General features: G+C 39.0%; 1 protein-coding gene across 3 annotated transcripts in view; it reads left to right on the top strand.

Annotated features, from left to right (window-relative positions):
• The window catches only part of inaD (inactivation no afterpotential D), a 2,962,486-nt gene that overhangs the window by 1,884,627 nt on the left and 1,063,920 nt on the right, over window positions 1–13,939 (top strand). For all 3 annotated transcript variants that reach the window (XM_043429353.1, XM_043429354.1, XM_043429355.1), the window contains one exon: window positions 11,362–11,415. In XM_043429353.1, the coding sequence (XP_043285288.1) occupies window positions 11,362–11,415 (54 nt within the window). The remainder of the gene's footprint in view (window positions 1–11,361; window positions 11,416–13,939) is intronic.

Raw genomic sequence — 13,939 nt, 5'->3', positions numbered from 1 at the left:
GCACATTTAGACGAGCTCTTAGAGAAATTACAGCAACATGGGATGACGATAAAATTGAATAAAGCAAAATTTTTCAGGCAGGAAGTAGAATTTTTAGGGCATATTTTGACGACTAAAGGCATAAAGCCACAACCAGAAAAGATACAAGCAATTCATGAGTTTCCGCCACCCAGAAATTTAAAGCAGTTAAGGGGTTTCTTGGGGTTAATTAATTATTACACTAAATTCACAAAGAAACATGCTGAAGAAACAATTACACTCTTAAAATTACTAAAGAAGGAAACGAAATGGCGTTGGGGGGAAGGAGAAAAAATCGCTTTTCAAAGAATTAAAGATTTATTTGTCGATAACGTTCTTCTAACGCATCCTGATCCAGAAAGGGAATTTATTTTGCAAACGGACGCAAGTAGCTATGCTTTGGGGGGCACCCTGGCCCAAAAAGATAAAAACGGTGATTTGGGGGTGATAATGTTTGCGAGCCGTACGCTCAAGGGTCCTGAACTAGCATACACCACTACGGAAAAAGAATTGCTCGCGATTGTTTGGTCCTTGAAAAAATTTAGAACTTATTTGCTCGGAGCAAAAATTAAAGTAATTACTGATCATCGAGCCATTACTTTCTTAAAAAATTGTCAATTATTAAATGAGAGATTAACGAGATGGATTCTCGCTATCCAAGATTACGATATTGAATTCGAGTTTTATCCGGGAAATAGAAATGTTGTCGCGGATGTTTTGAGTCGATTAAATCCACCAGATGCTGGGGGGCGGAAAGGAAAAGAATTGGTGATTAGCACAATGTTAGCAATCAAACCGTCGCAGGAATTAGAACAGATGATTCGGCAGGTAGGACTTTGGCAAGAAAGAGAAGATAAGATCAGGGAAATTAGGGAGAGGATACAAAATAAACAAGACGATAAATATCGAATTCAAAATAACATTTTATTGAAAAAAATAAATCCCGATTCCTGGAGAATTGTTTTGCCACGAGAGATCCTCCATCTTCTCGTATCTGAAACACACAAAATGTACGGTCATGTAGGCGCGAAAAAAGTTTGGAAAATAATAAAAGAAGATTTCACTTACCCGAGATTATACCGCGTAATTAGACAAATTCTTGGTTCGTGCGATTCTTGTCAAAGAAATAAAGTTCCTAACCAGCATTCTTATGCGGCACAGCAAAATATCATTCCGGAGGGACCGGGAGATATTGTGTCGATCGATTTTTTCGGTCCCTTACCAGTTACGAAAGGTGGAATGAAACACATTCTCGTAACAATAGATGCTTTCTCTAAATTTGTAGTTTTGTACCCTCTCAAAGCGGCGACAGCACCGGCAACAATCAATAAAATTTTTAACCATTACATTCCGGAGTTCGGCAAACCAAAAAAATTGCAATTTGATCACGGCACGCAATTCACTTCACGATTATGGTTAGGGAAATTAGCCAGTGAAGGAATTCAGCCAATTTTCTCGTCTATTCGTCATCCTCAAGGGAACATAGTCGAAAGGGTAAATAGAGAGATCGGTAGATTTTTCCGAACGTTTTTGACTGACAAGCATACTGATTGGTTAAAGTGGGTTCGAGTAATAGAGGATTGTATGAACGAGACTCATCACGAAATAACAGAAATGACGCCAGTCGAGATTCAGAGAAACATAAAACCACAGAGAATTTGGAAAAACTGGATTCAGGTAGAAAAAGACGAACAATTCGATGAGGAAGAAGGGATTGAAGCTAAATTAATGCTGGCCAGGGATAGAATAGTGAGAAAAGGCAGGGAAAGAGCTCGAAAATTTGATCAAAAACACAAATTAGTGGAATTTAACGAGGGCGACATAGTATTAGCAAAAGCGTGTAACGTAAGCGATCCAGTTAATAAAAAAATGGCGAAATTCTTTTCAATTTACGAGGGACCATACAGAATTAAAAAACAGATAGCTGCTGCAACATTTATTCTTGAAAATCCGGAGACCGAAGTAGAAAGAGGGATGTACCATGCCGCGAATCTCAAGAAATACAAAAATTGATGAAATTTGCTGATTCCGAGTAAAATTACCGGGATGTATTTTAATTAATTATATAACAAATCTTTTCATATTGTTTCCAAACGATTCCAATGCAAAAAATTGCCAAATTACAATAAAAATTTCAAAATTTCACGTCAAGCGTTATACAAAACCGTTACGCATTCTCCATCCGTATTTCTTCTACGGGACTATTTAAAAATCAGAAAAACGCACAAAAACCCAAAAAAAAAAATTTAATAATGATGAAAAGAAAAGAAAGACAAACAATACTGAAGCATTTTGTTAGCAACAATAGCAATAAACAATGACAAAACTCATTTTCATTGGAAATTTCAAAGATATTACGAAAAAGGGTAGAAGGTGCATTAGAGAGCTATAATCACTCCAATGTTCAAGTTAATTAACAATATGATTCATTTAAACAACCGAAAAACAATTTGAGAAGTTTGCGATTGCGTCATGCTTTCGGCACGATCGGAAGTTCATGAAAACGAAGTTTTAGGCATTAGTTCCCGAAGTATCCACGATCGGCGAGTGGCGCTGTTAGCAGCCGAACTCACGAGCGTTAGCGAGGTCCGCCCGCCATGTCAAGTCGTCATTCGACAACCGACGCTTGGCCGAGACGGACGTAGTGTGCAGATCGAAGCGAAGGAGTTCGAAGGACTTAGGGGAATTTTAGGCGATATTAAACGAGCAAACAGGTAAAAATTACAGATTTAGGCATGAACAGCACGACAAAAGTGGGAAGGAAAAGTATGGAATAGGGAGGACGGACAAACATAGGTATAAGCGCGAAAATTTCTGGACGGATATAGGAACAAGATGGACGCGTCAACGCAGACTGAAGTTGTGCGCAAACACTTCACCCAGCAGACCGACGGAGAAAAGGGGAAGTGGGTGAATGAGGATAAGGAGGTGGAGATAGTGAAGGAGATAAAGGGAAGGAAGGATGAGGAGGACGTCGCCATCATTGCGGTCTTTTGCCCGATCGCGTCAAATAAAAAGAGGATGAGAGATGTGAAGACGCAAACCGCATCTTCAACAAAGGAGAAGGGGATGCAGACAGAGTGGATGCTCCAAGTGATTGAGGTAGAGGAGTCACAAAGATCGAACCGGGACCTACTCCTTCGATACATCCGACGACAGTGGGACTTGATCGAAGTGAGGGAGGCATTTAAGGTGCCAGTCATCCTTTCCCCTATAAGGGAAGTTGAGGACAAGGGGGAAGCATGGAAGGAATGGGGAGCAGGAGAATTTATATGGATTGAGGACGACAAGGAGAACGACAAGAACAACGACAACGAAAAAAAAAAACTAACAAGGAAAATAGAAGAAGAGACAAAGAAAGACGAAAAAGAGGGACTCAACAACAACAACAACAACATTGACAATAATGAAAACAAGAGGAAGACGATTAACGATCACAGGGAAAAACAAACAAAGAAAATAAAAAGGGAGGTAGAAATAGAAGACAAAGGGAACAACGTTGTCAACAATGACGTTAACAATGAAAAGAAGAGAAAAAGAAATGACGATGACGGACAAACAAATACGAAAAAGATAAGGAGAGAGATTAAACAAGAAGATCTCGCAACATTAAGCGGGACAAATTGGCTAAACGACGAAATCATTAATAGCTATCTCGAGTTGGTTAGTGACGAGCATACGTATGCCATGAATTCGTTCTTTTTCCCACGACTCCGCGTGAATGGGTACAACACCGTCAAGAGGTGGACAAAAAGAACGAATATTTTTAAATACCGCAAAGTGATTGTACCCATACATTTGGGCAACCACTGGTGCCTTGCGGCGATAAACTTCCAAACCAAAGAAATCAGTTATTATGATAGTTTCAAAGGCAGTCAACCCGCCTACTTGGCAACACTCCTGGAGTATTTAGTCCAGGAGGCGAAAGAGAAAAACGAGGTTCCTATCAATAAAGAGGAATGGACCCTTGGGGACAAAATAAACATCCCCCATCAACGAAATGGGTATGACTGCGGTGTTTTTACGTGCCAGTTCGCCCGATATGAGGCAACAAACAAAAATATCGATTTTACCCAGGACGACATGCCCCAGATCAGGGCAAGAATGGCTCGCGAATTGCAGGCGGGATGTCTTGAAGAATAAATTCAAGAAAATTTTTTTTTTCCCCAAAGTATAAATTTAATACTGTTATTTTTTTTATTAAGAAAACGGATCTCAAATATCCTTATGTTTGTTACATTTTCTCGATTTTATTATGTTAGAACGTCACGATCAGTCAAACGCAAATAAAGACGTTATCATATTTTTTACCACAAATCTCCTGTGTTTTTTATTCTTTAACCTGAAAATAAGCATCCTATCGTTGTCCTCGGGAAACTCTGCACCTGAAAAACATGAAAATTTACTTACCTTACTCCTACGATGATTGGGAAACTCTGAACCTGAAAAATAGAAAACCTAGGGAAAAAAAAGGTTGGGACAAGTACATTGATGGTCCCTCGTTTGCTGATAATTCCACCCATAAAAAAAACTTTAAACAAAATTTTTTTTTAATTGTAAAAAAAAATTATTTCATAAAAAAAAATACAGAACAATTCGAAAAAAATTTTACAAATCTTGAAAAAACGTTATGTTAAAAGAAAACTAATCTGCATCTATTTTTTAAAGTGTCAAAAGAATCAAATAACAAGTAAAAAATAATAAACCGAAAAATCGCGCGTGAAATCATTTTGGAAAGCGATGCCTCATTCTTCTTATGAGATTCGAACAGCTAAATCAACTGAAAAAAATTCCATCTAATTTACGTGCGGCATTAAAATTTATTATATTAATTCGAGGCCAAGTATTTTCTAATGAATTGAAAAAAGTTACCATTTGAATTACGTGCAGCACTAAAATTTATGATATCAATCGGTGGACAAGTATTTTATTAGTAACTCCAAATTTTGACATTATTGAATTGTTCTAAGAAGCTTTCAAATCCAAAAGAATCACATGCAAGCTAGTCATTTCTTACTCTATGGTGGCAGAGACTTATAAGAAAATCGATTCTTCTCAGACTTTCAGGATCCTCTGGTATTATTCACAAAATTCGACGTCGATTGGATCGATACAAATTATGTTTAAATATGTGTTAGGTTCCGCAGGTTCCGCTGCGATTCAATGTATCTGCGCAATAAATTTTGAAGACAGCAATTTAAAATCTATCGATAAATGAGCAACTAAAGACTTCTGTGATGAGTTTTTTACTTCATATATATGTTACAGTTAGTTTTAAAAAGTAAAATGAGTGGCACAGTATATCAATTTTATAATTCGCAGATTTTTGCTGTATTTCAATAATCCAAATCTATAGTATTATAGAGAAAAGTTGGCAAAAGTCATGATGTTACGTTGAAATGACATAGCGAACATTGTATTCAGAAATTCTGTATGTTCCCATGGATGTTAGCAGGCATTATATTTGATCGCATCCAAAACGGAGCAACTGTAGACTTAGTGTAATGAATCTTTTCACTAATAATTCCACATTTGTAGTTTGCAAAGTGGGAATACTCAACATACATGTCATTTCATAAGTATTGTTGTCAAAATTTGTGTTTGCCTACTGCATTCCAAAGATTCGACTTTTCATATGATCAGCAAACAAAGCATCCAAAGACTTTTTGGAATAAGTTTCAAAATTTGTTACTCGACAGACCAGGTGGAAAAAGAATAACTACACTTATATCAAGACCGAGGGACATGAGGCCTTTGATGGTATTATATACAGACATGTCAAATTTCTAAATGTGTTAGTAACTTTTGCATAATCTTGAGCCTGTGCAAAGTTTTTTCTCAGCAATTACGCTACTGATCGTGTTGGTTTCGGGCTCATTCGAAAGAGATTTTGAAATTTAGTCTCCAAACTAATTTTCGCTTAACAAAACATCTCTTGAGCTCCGCAATGCCAGAAAATGACATGCCAGTTTTACCCCCACCACCGCGAATCGTTTTATTCAGAGAAAAGATAGTCTCGGCGAGAGCCTCAGGCCAGCAGACGACAGGGCTGTCAATGTACTTGTCCCGAGACTCTACCGAGTCTCTTGATATAATTAAGAAAAGTTTAATTAGAAAATAGAATAAATCACCTTACTTACCTGATGAGAAACCGATGTCCTGGAACGCGCTAGCCTGCAAAAGAAAAAAGAGAAAAATTTTTGAATTTGGCAATAAATGCGAATACTTACTCGTCTAGATCCGATGTACTGAAAAGAAAAGAAAAAGATTAGAAATAATTGTAAAAATTAGAAATGTTAGAAATTAAGTACTTACCTGTAACACTGAAAAATAAGGAAAAACGAATCGGAAATGGAGTAAAGGGGGGTAAAGATTGATCAAAATGAAAAATGGACTAAAAGGTAAAGTGGGGAAGTTGGGACCAATAATGGACTGAATAAGTGAAGTGGGGGGTGACATGGACTGAAAACAGAAAGAGTGGGGAGTGTAAAAGGAGTGGGGATGGAAAATGGGTATAAGAGTCGGAGCAGCGGGCTCCGGAGCGTCATTCCAGCTCCGGTCCAGCTACTAGCAACATCAAGAGGTCTACCTGATTATCCAGAACGACTTCGCCAACTCAAGGGAAATTCAACGTCGTGAAGTCGGCTATTTTCATCCTGAGCAACATCGAACATCTTTATCAGCATCAACATGAGAATCCACAACATTCCTGGAGTACCAACGCCTTCTCCGTGGCCTGGTACGTGGGAAGGGACCATGGAGTGCATCATCTTGGATTTCAAAAATCCAACGAACTTCACATTTACAACCAAAACAAAATATTGGGAGCTGTGCGATTTCGAATACGAGCTTGGGGCGCACGTCAACCGAATGGGGCATATGCAAAGGCCAGGTTATCAGATTGGAAATCACTACGCTTTGGAAATCGGCAGTGTAGCCCATCGCGTGGAATTGATGGGATACGAGGACAGTGAAGCCACATTGAGATTCATCGATCGAGGGACAACGCTTATGCATCCAGTTTTTGATTTAAGTGCCCTTCCGCATGCGTTCCTTGTGGCTCCACCTTTTTCATCGAGAGGTTACTTATCAGGAATTAAACCATTTTTGGGAGAACGATGGGAGGAAACTGTGTGCCTCTACTACCAACGGGCCTTAGAAGAGAACACAGTCAAGATCCAGATTGTTTCTGAACACCCTACCAAGGAGGCATATGAGGTTCGGTTATTCACACTGCCGCACAACGATAACTTGGGAGATCGACTCGTTCTTGAAGAGTTTGCGAGAGAAGGGACATACGAGTGCTGTTTAAACGATGACATCGGAATGATTTCTCCAGAGGAGATGCAGGACCTGATAGAGGAAGAAAAAGCAGCTGGTAATTGGTATGCCTATCGACGAGAACGTGTCCTCGGCGATCCACCAAATCAGTGAAAAACGTCGAGACCATCGAAAACATCGAAAAACGTCGAGAACATCGAGAACATCGAGATCATCAAATCCAGCCATTCCCAGGGTCAAGGCGTCAGCTTTTCCTTTCAAAAACTCCATTTCCGATTTCCGAATGTTCAAATTTTTAAGCATTTTAAATTGTTATCTTATTAAACTAAGATTGGAGAACAAAAATCTCTAATTCTTAGATTTTTTTGTTCTGGGGGGCATTTGTAGCGAAACACACGCGCGACGGCCCGAGCCCGTCGAAACGAACGAAACTCCGCGATCTTTAGATCGCGGACAAAACATCGCGGCGACCACGCTCGTCGTTGTTGACAGGTGGCGGCCATCTTAGGCCGGTAGGCATGAGCCCGAGCGGGGCTACCGGCGCCGCTCTGAACTTCGCCGCGCTATAATTTCGGAAATTAATTCTTTTTGATTTTTATTATTTTAAGTTGCCCGAGCACGTAATTACGATCAAAAGTTTCAGAAAAATAACACGAATTGAAGAAAAATGATCACAAGTCAAATTAATAACATAAAAACTGATCACAATGAAAAATGTGAAAAGCGACTACGACGCATGCGCGGGCAGAGCGTTGATGGGCTATAGGACGCGTACGTGACTTTTAGCGATTATAATTTTACGAATCATATTAAAACAAATAACAATGCCAAATTAAAGAAGAAATTGAGTAATAATTGATCAAATTGAAGTTTTTATTGTTTAACATCGGAATAAGCTGTAAATCATAAAAAGCGGTAGTCTGCGCATCGTATGCTAGCCCGCTCGACCAACGGGAGATCGCGAATCATGGCAACGGGCCAATCGGAGAGGACGTAACAAGTTGATGCGCAGAACCGGTCGAAAACTGAGATTCTCGGCGCTCGAGAATTTTATGGTGGGGAACGGGGTATAAGAAGCGCTGCGCGACTCATTCGGCAGACAGTTCTCCCTGGCTAAAGAATCAACTCGGACCTCTCTCAGTACATCAGCCTCAGCAATACTACACCTATCCTCAAAATCTTTGGGGTTCCCGTAGCGCGGACTCTCGGATCGACTCGGCGACGTCTCGATCCCATAGCCCGTGGACGGTGAATTGCCTATTTCCTTGGATGCCTGGATTCTCGGAGCGACTCGGCGACGTCTCGATCCCGTAATCCAGGGTCCACACCTAACCTCTAAAAAATTTCCGGCTTTCCGTTGCACGGAGTTCTCGGATCGACTCGGTGACGTCTCGATCCCATAACACGTGGACGGAGGGTTACCTCTACCCTGTAAATGCACGGACTCTCGGAGGGATTCGGTGACGTTTCTATCCCATAGCCCGTGGTTTGCATCCTACCTTTTAACGTTTTATTTCTTTCGTATTGTTGAGGAGAATTAAAAATTCATCTTATTATCAAAAATTAAATTCACGTTTGAAAAACATTGTCCGAGGTGGTCCAGGTAGGGAGATCTAGACCCATTTAGAAAAAAATCCAAGAGGCGATAGATCGAGTTAAAATTATATCGAGTCAAAACAAAATTGAAAAATTGTAAAAGCGAAGAGATCCTCTTGGATTCATTTATATTTTTTTTTTTAGAGAAAACAAGCGTAACAGGACATCGGAAAAACCGCGTCAAACGAATAATAGCTCGAAGCATTGAATCGAGAGGTTTTTAAGCTCGAGGCGTGTCGAGAGACTAGAACGAACGCAATAATTAAATTTAAAATTGTTTTATTTCTAATTATTATTTTTGTACAATTAAAATTCGAAAATTGAGAAATTAAAAATTATCTCAGACAGAGAATTTGCAACGTTTTCGGGTCTTTCGGGTCTTTTTCTCGCCAGATCCGATTAAACAAAGCAAGACAATATTAAAATCAAAATACAAATTTTATTTTCCGCGAGCCAAAGTGCTAAATCTTCTTTATTTTTGTTAAATATCGATCAAAATTGATTATTTTATTATTTTCACAAAATTAACGGTGTCCGCGTTTCCTTCATACCTGCTCCTTATTATTAAGGTTGCTCGAACCGACGCGTGGCGGCGTTCAGGCCAGGTCGGCAAGAGCGTTTCGTTACAATACTAACAGTTCTGTATGTTCTTGTTTTATTAAATATCAACCATAATATTTCAGATCGCAAAAAGAAAATTTGACGTTATAGGTTGACGAACATTTTTTCTTACAACTTCCAGACCTATTTTTGATAAACTGATTTGCCTTATTTATATTATTCACTAACTATGCGAACGTTTGTTACATTTGTCCCGCACTTCGTAACGTCAAACCCCGGCCGGTTCGTTACCACACAGCTATCAAAGGGAACTCGTATATATGACCTACATTATTACATATGATATGTTATCACGCAACTGATGATATATTTACACTGGACAATATTCCGCGAACTCTGGTTTAATTGAAAGATTATCTCAGTTGACACTTATTTCCAATCGAACGAAATAATGAAATCTTGAAAAGTTTCGTTGACATATGCATCGCGCATTTTTTAATATTTTTTAGCACACACAGATCATAGTCTACATTTACGCGGCCGCTTTTATACCGGTTTAGTATACCACAAGTTTTAACAAAATAAATATTAACCACTTTTCACTAACCATTTCCATTTATTAATTAAAGTCTGCACACAACAGCACTTTGGGGATTATAACCTCACCTGTCAAAATGACGTTCAGTATGAAAACAAGTTTCAGGTGGTTTCGGATGTGCGTATCGATGTATTGATATCATATAACCTATTTACAAATGATATAAATGATAAACTTATTTTCAGTCAAACGAATTAATGAAATCTTAAAAAGTTTCGTCGACATGCATTTCATTTTTATTTTATTCTTTTTCACACACAGATCACAGACTACATTTACGCAACTGCTTTTATACCGGTTTAGTTTAGCATTCCACAGGTTTTAGTACTATGCACTTCGTTAGATGACGAAAGTTTTTTTTATTTATCCCACACGCATTCCATAATGTCAAAACTCGGTTTGTTTATACGATGATCGAAAACTGACACACGGTTTATATATATATATATAAAATATAATATTCACGGAGTCTGAGCGCGGTCGGGGTAAGACTCAATAGTTAGAAGGCCTAAAATGGCGAACAGGCATTCTGTATAACGCATATATAGATATACAGAATGCCTGTTCGCTATTTTAGGCCTTCTAACACTTGAGCCTCACCCGCGGTCGGCCTAGCAGCTGGAGGAGCCGACATCGTTGAGCCAATCAGAATGCGTAGAGGCAACAACTCTACTACTACTAACTACATCAAAACGCGTATACGTATACGTCGAACTCGTGATGTGTCAGTAACTTTTGCATAATCTTGAGCCCGTGCAAAGTTTTTTCTCAGCAATTACTCCACCGATCGTGTTGATTTTGGGCGCAATCTAATTCTTAATTAGCTGAAAGTTCAATTTTCAAAGCCTCAGATGACTCATAACTTCGGTAATTCAAAAAAATCACTTGCCAATTTTACCCCCACCACGGCAAATCGTTTTATTCAGAGAAAGTATACTCGGCGAGAGCCTCGGGCCAGCAGACGACAGGGCTGTCAATGTACTTGTCCCGAGACTCTACCGAGTCTCTTGATAGTAATGAATGGGGGTGGATATTTATTCGCGGATCGAAAATCGCAATACCTATATACTATTTCAAATTTTCAAAATCATTGCTTTTTTATTTTTTTTTTGAACTTTAAAATGTTTCCCCTCAATCGTGCCATAGTGATTGAGCTTTTGATGATAACAAATGATAAAAAAGAAATGAAGATGATTTAGTCCGAGGACTGGATTTGTCAAAATTTAAAAAAGTAACACTAGCACAAAAATATTTCAAATGAACAAATTGGATAACAATGAGTAACATGTTTTTTTTTTCATTCACAGGATGGTAATCAATTCAATCAGTATAAAGGAGTTCATACTGTATCGATAAAAAAGGTAAGTCGTAATGTATTGCTGCAAATGAAAGTAGCATTGAAACCATTGTACCACCGTTTTTACCCCTTCAAACTGCGTCTTCCTAACAAAGAAAGGTACTTTAGTGCAGCGTTGCAAAATTTGTACTGAAAAAGTAATGCAGTCATCATCAATTTTTTAATGGATAATGAAAATTATTTCGACTACCCATTACATTGTAATGAATTGTGAAAAGAATATCCACCACTCATTACATTGTATTTGGTAGTGGAAAACATATCCACTACCCATTACATTGTTTTTGGTAGTGGAATATCCACTACCCGTTACATTGTATTTGGTAGTGGAAAAAATATCCACTACCCATTACATTGTATTTTGTAGTGAAAAAAATATCCACTACTCATTACATATAGTAATTTGTAGTGAAAAAATATCAACTACCCTGTTTGTGCAAGGAGTCTGGTGTAGGTGGCAAATAATAAATGCGGCGGAGAATAGAGAAAAAATTATAAGTAGATTTATTTGTGAGACAACTCCCGATGATAACGTACAATGAGTCCCGATAATTGTTGAGAAAGAGCCCGGCGAGTAGCCCGATGATGAAAATGCGAGTTGACCCGGTGTTCGTCGAGCACGTGCGAGACGAACAAGATGGACGACCGAAGCGTGCTCGTGAGAAAGAACCCGATGATTTTTAGAGATATACCGTTAAAATGAGTCCGAGAGAATGTTCCGTTAAATGCGCAGAGTCCGTGTAATGATTCGAACCGAAAATGAATAAGAGAACCCGAATTTGATATCGAAATTGGTGAGAAGGTGAGATGCAGTGATTAGCCGTATTGCACGCTTCAGCGACCGGATCAAGACTGAGGCATCAATCATGGAGATCGATGATGAAGCCCCGCGCACATGCGCGGTGTACTTCCCCGGTCCCGTGCTAATTACTATCCAGGAGGTAGCGACGCCCCCCGTGAGCGCGTGAAACGAGCACCCGGCTGCTCTAATTGCACGCGCCCAAAATGTCCGAACCCGCGAACTGGCGACGCCAGCGGCGGAGCGCGAGAGCCCTTTCCGAATTCTCTCGCGCTACCGTCGAGGCCTCGCTCAATCCTGAACAACCCACTATATTGTAATTTGTAGTTTAAAAAATGTCTATTATATACTCATTACAAAATACTCATTACACGGTAATGATTAGCGGACAAAATTTCCATCATATTCCAATGGCTACTTATTTCAATGACCAAGAAGCGACCCCGTGCTGCCCGGTGCCGTACTGACACGCTGCCGTATACGAACCCGAAGGCGTACGAAATGCGACCGCCGAGTAGAAATCGTACGGAGAATATGTCTGCGATAAAGGCCGGAACGCCGTCTTATTGCAGGAGCGCTAGTAGTGCTTCCTCATTTTTTTTTCTTTCAAGTGTGCATGTAAGCACACACGATTTCAAAGCGGTATTAGCATGAGCTCGAGAAAGATAGCTGAAGGGCAGAATCACGTTTTCATACTTCATTTCCTGATTAAAGGAGAACAACGTCTAATCTATATTTTTTCTCGAAAACACAACGGTGTCAAAAAAAAATGCGCAGTAAGGTTTTATCGACCGAACGACTGCTAGATCGCTGTAACCGAAAACAGCACTCACGACTCTAGCGCCATCTGCAGGCGTGCTCGTATCACTACCTAGTTCGACAATTTGTTGCGAGATCGCTTGCAATCTTTGCGATATCAAACGACTGAAGTAGAAGCTCGTGTTCCGACCTGAGTTTTGAAAGTCTCGTATCTACTGTATTTCGATGGGACTCAATTTTCGTTGAAAAAGTGCAACGTTTTTTAATAAAAAATTGTTTTTTCTAACAAGAGCAAAGAAAACTGGCAATCTAACCTTTTGTCATATTATTGACACCCATTTTGAGGTTACATTCTCAATAAACATGTAAGTACAGCTCCAACATTGTTACAAATAAATCATTTTCTCATTGTAAAGAGTACATTCAATTATATATAATAACATTTCAACAATTGTTAAAATATGTTTGCAACCTATTTACATTGTTCATTTTACCTTCGAACGCGTGATTGCGTCGTGTGAGATAACGACTAAAATTTTTCAGTCGTGAAATTGTTCTTCCGAAGATGAAGAGTCTTTCCATCACGAGAGACAAATTTCTTTTTCAATTCGGTTTATCTCCAGGGGTGAAATCGACCCAACTTTTATGCGTTTGAGGGTAAAATGGGTTGAAGATAAAAATGGTGTGAATCAAAAGTTTTACTGTCTCACCGAGAAGCAGTGAAAAATGGAAATTTGTTCATTTTTAAGTGAGGTAAATTTTCAGAAAACAATAAAATTGAAATTTTCCAATGCCTTGTTGTGTATCGGTATAAAAAAGATTCAAAGTCACAACAATTCGACAAATTGCTCAAATTGCACAAATTATTTGCTGCCCAAATTTATCTAATCTTTTATGAATCTTCTGACACTAAGGGCCAGTAAGTGTGAGGATCATTTATGCTATTCTTGGCTAAGTTTGATTTTTGCTA

This window comes from Venturia canescens, chromosome 9 (genome assembly GCF_019457755.1).
Source record: "Venturia canescens isolate UGA chromosome 9, ASM1945775v1, whole genome shotgun sequence".
Lineage (NCBI taxonomy): Eukaryota > Metazoa > Arthropoda > Insecta > Hymenoptera > Ichneumonidae > Venturia > Venturia canescens.
This window is presented reverse-complemented; position numbering and strand designations above follow the sequence as displayed.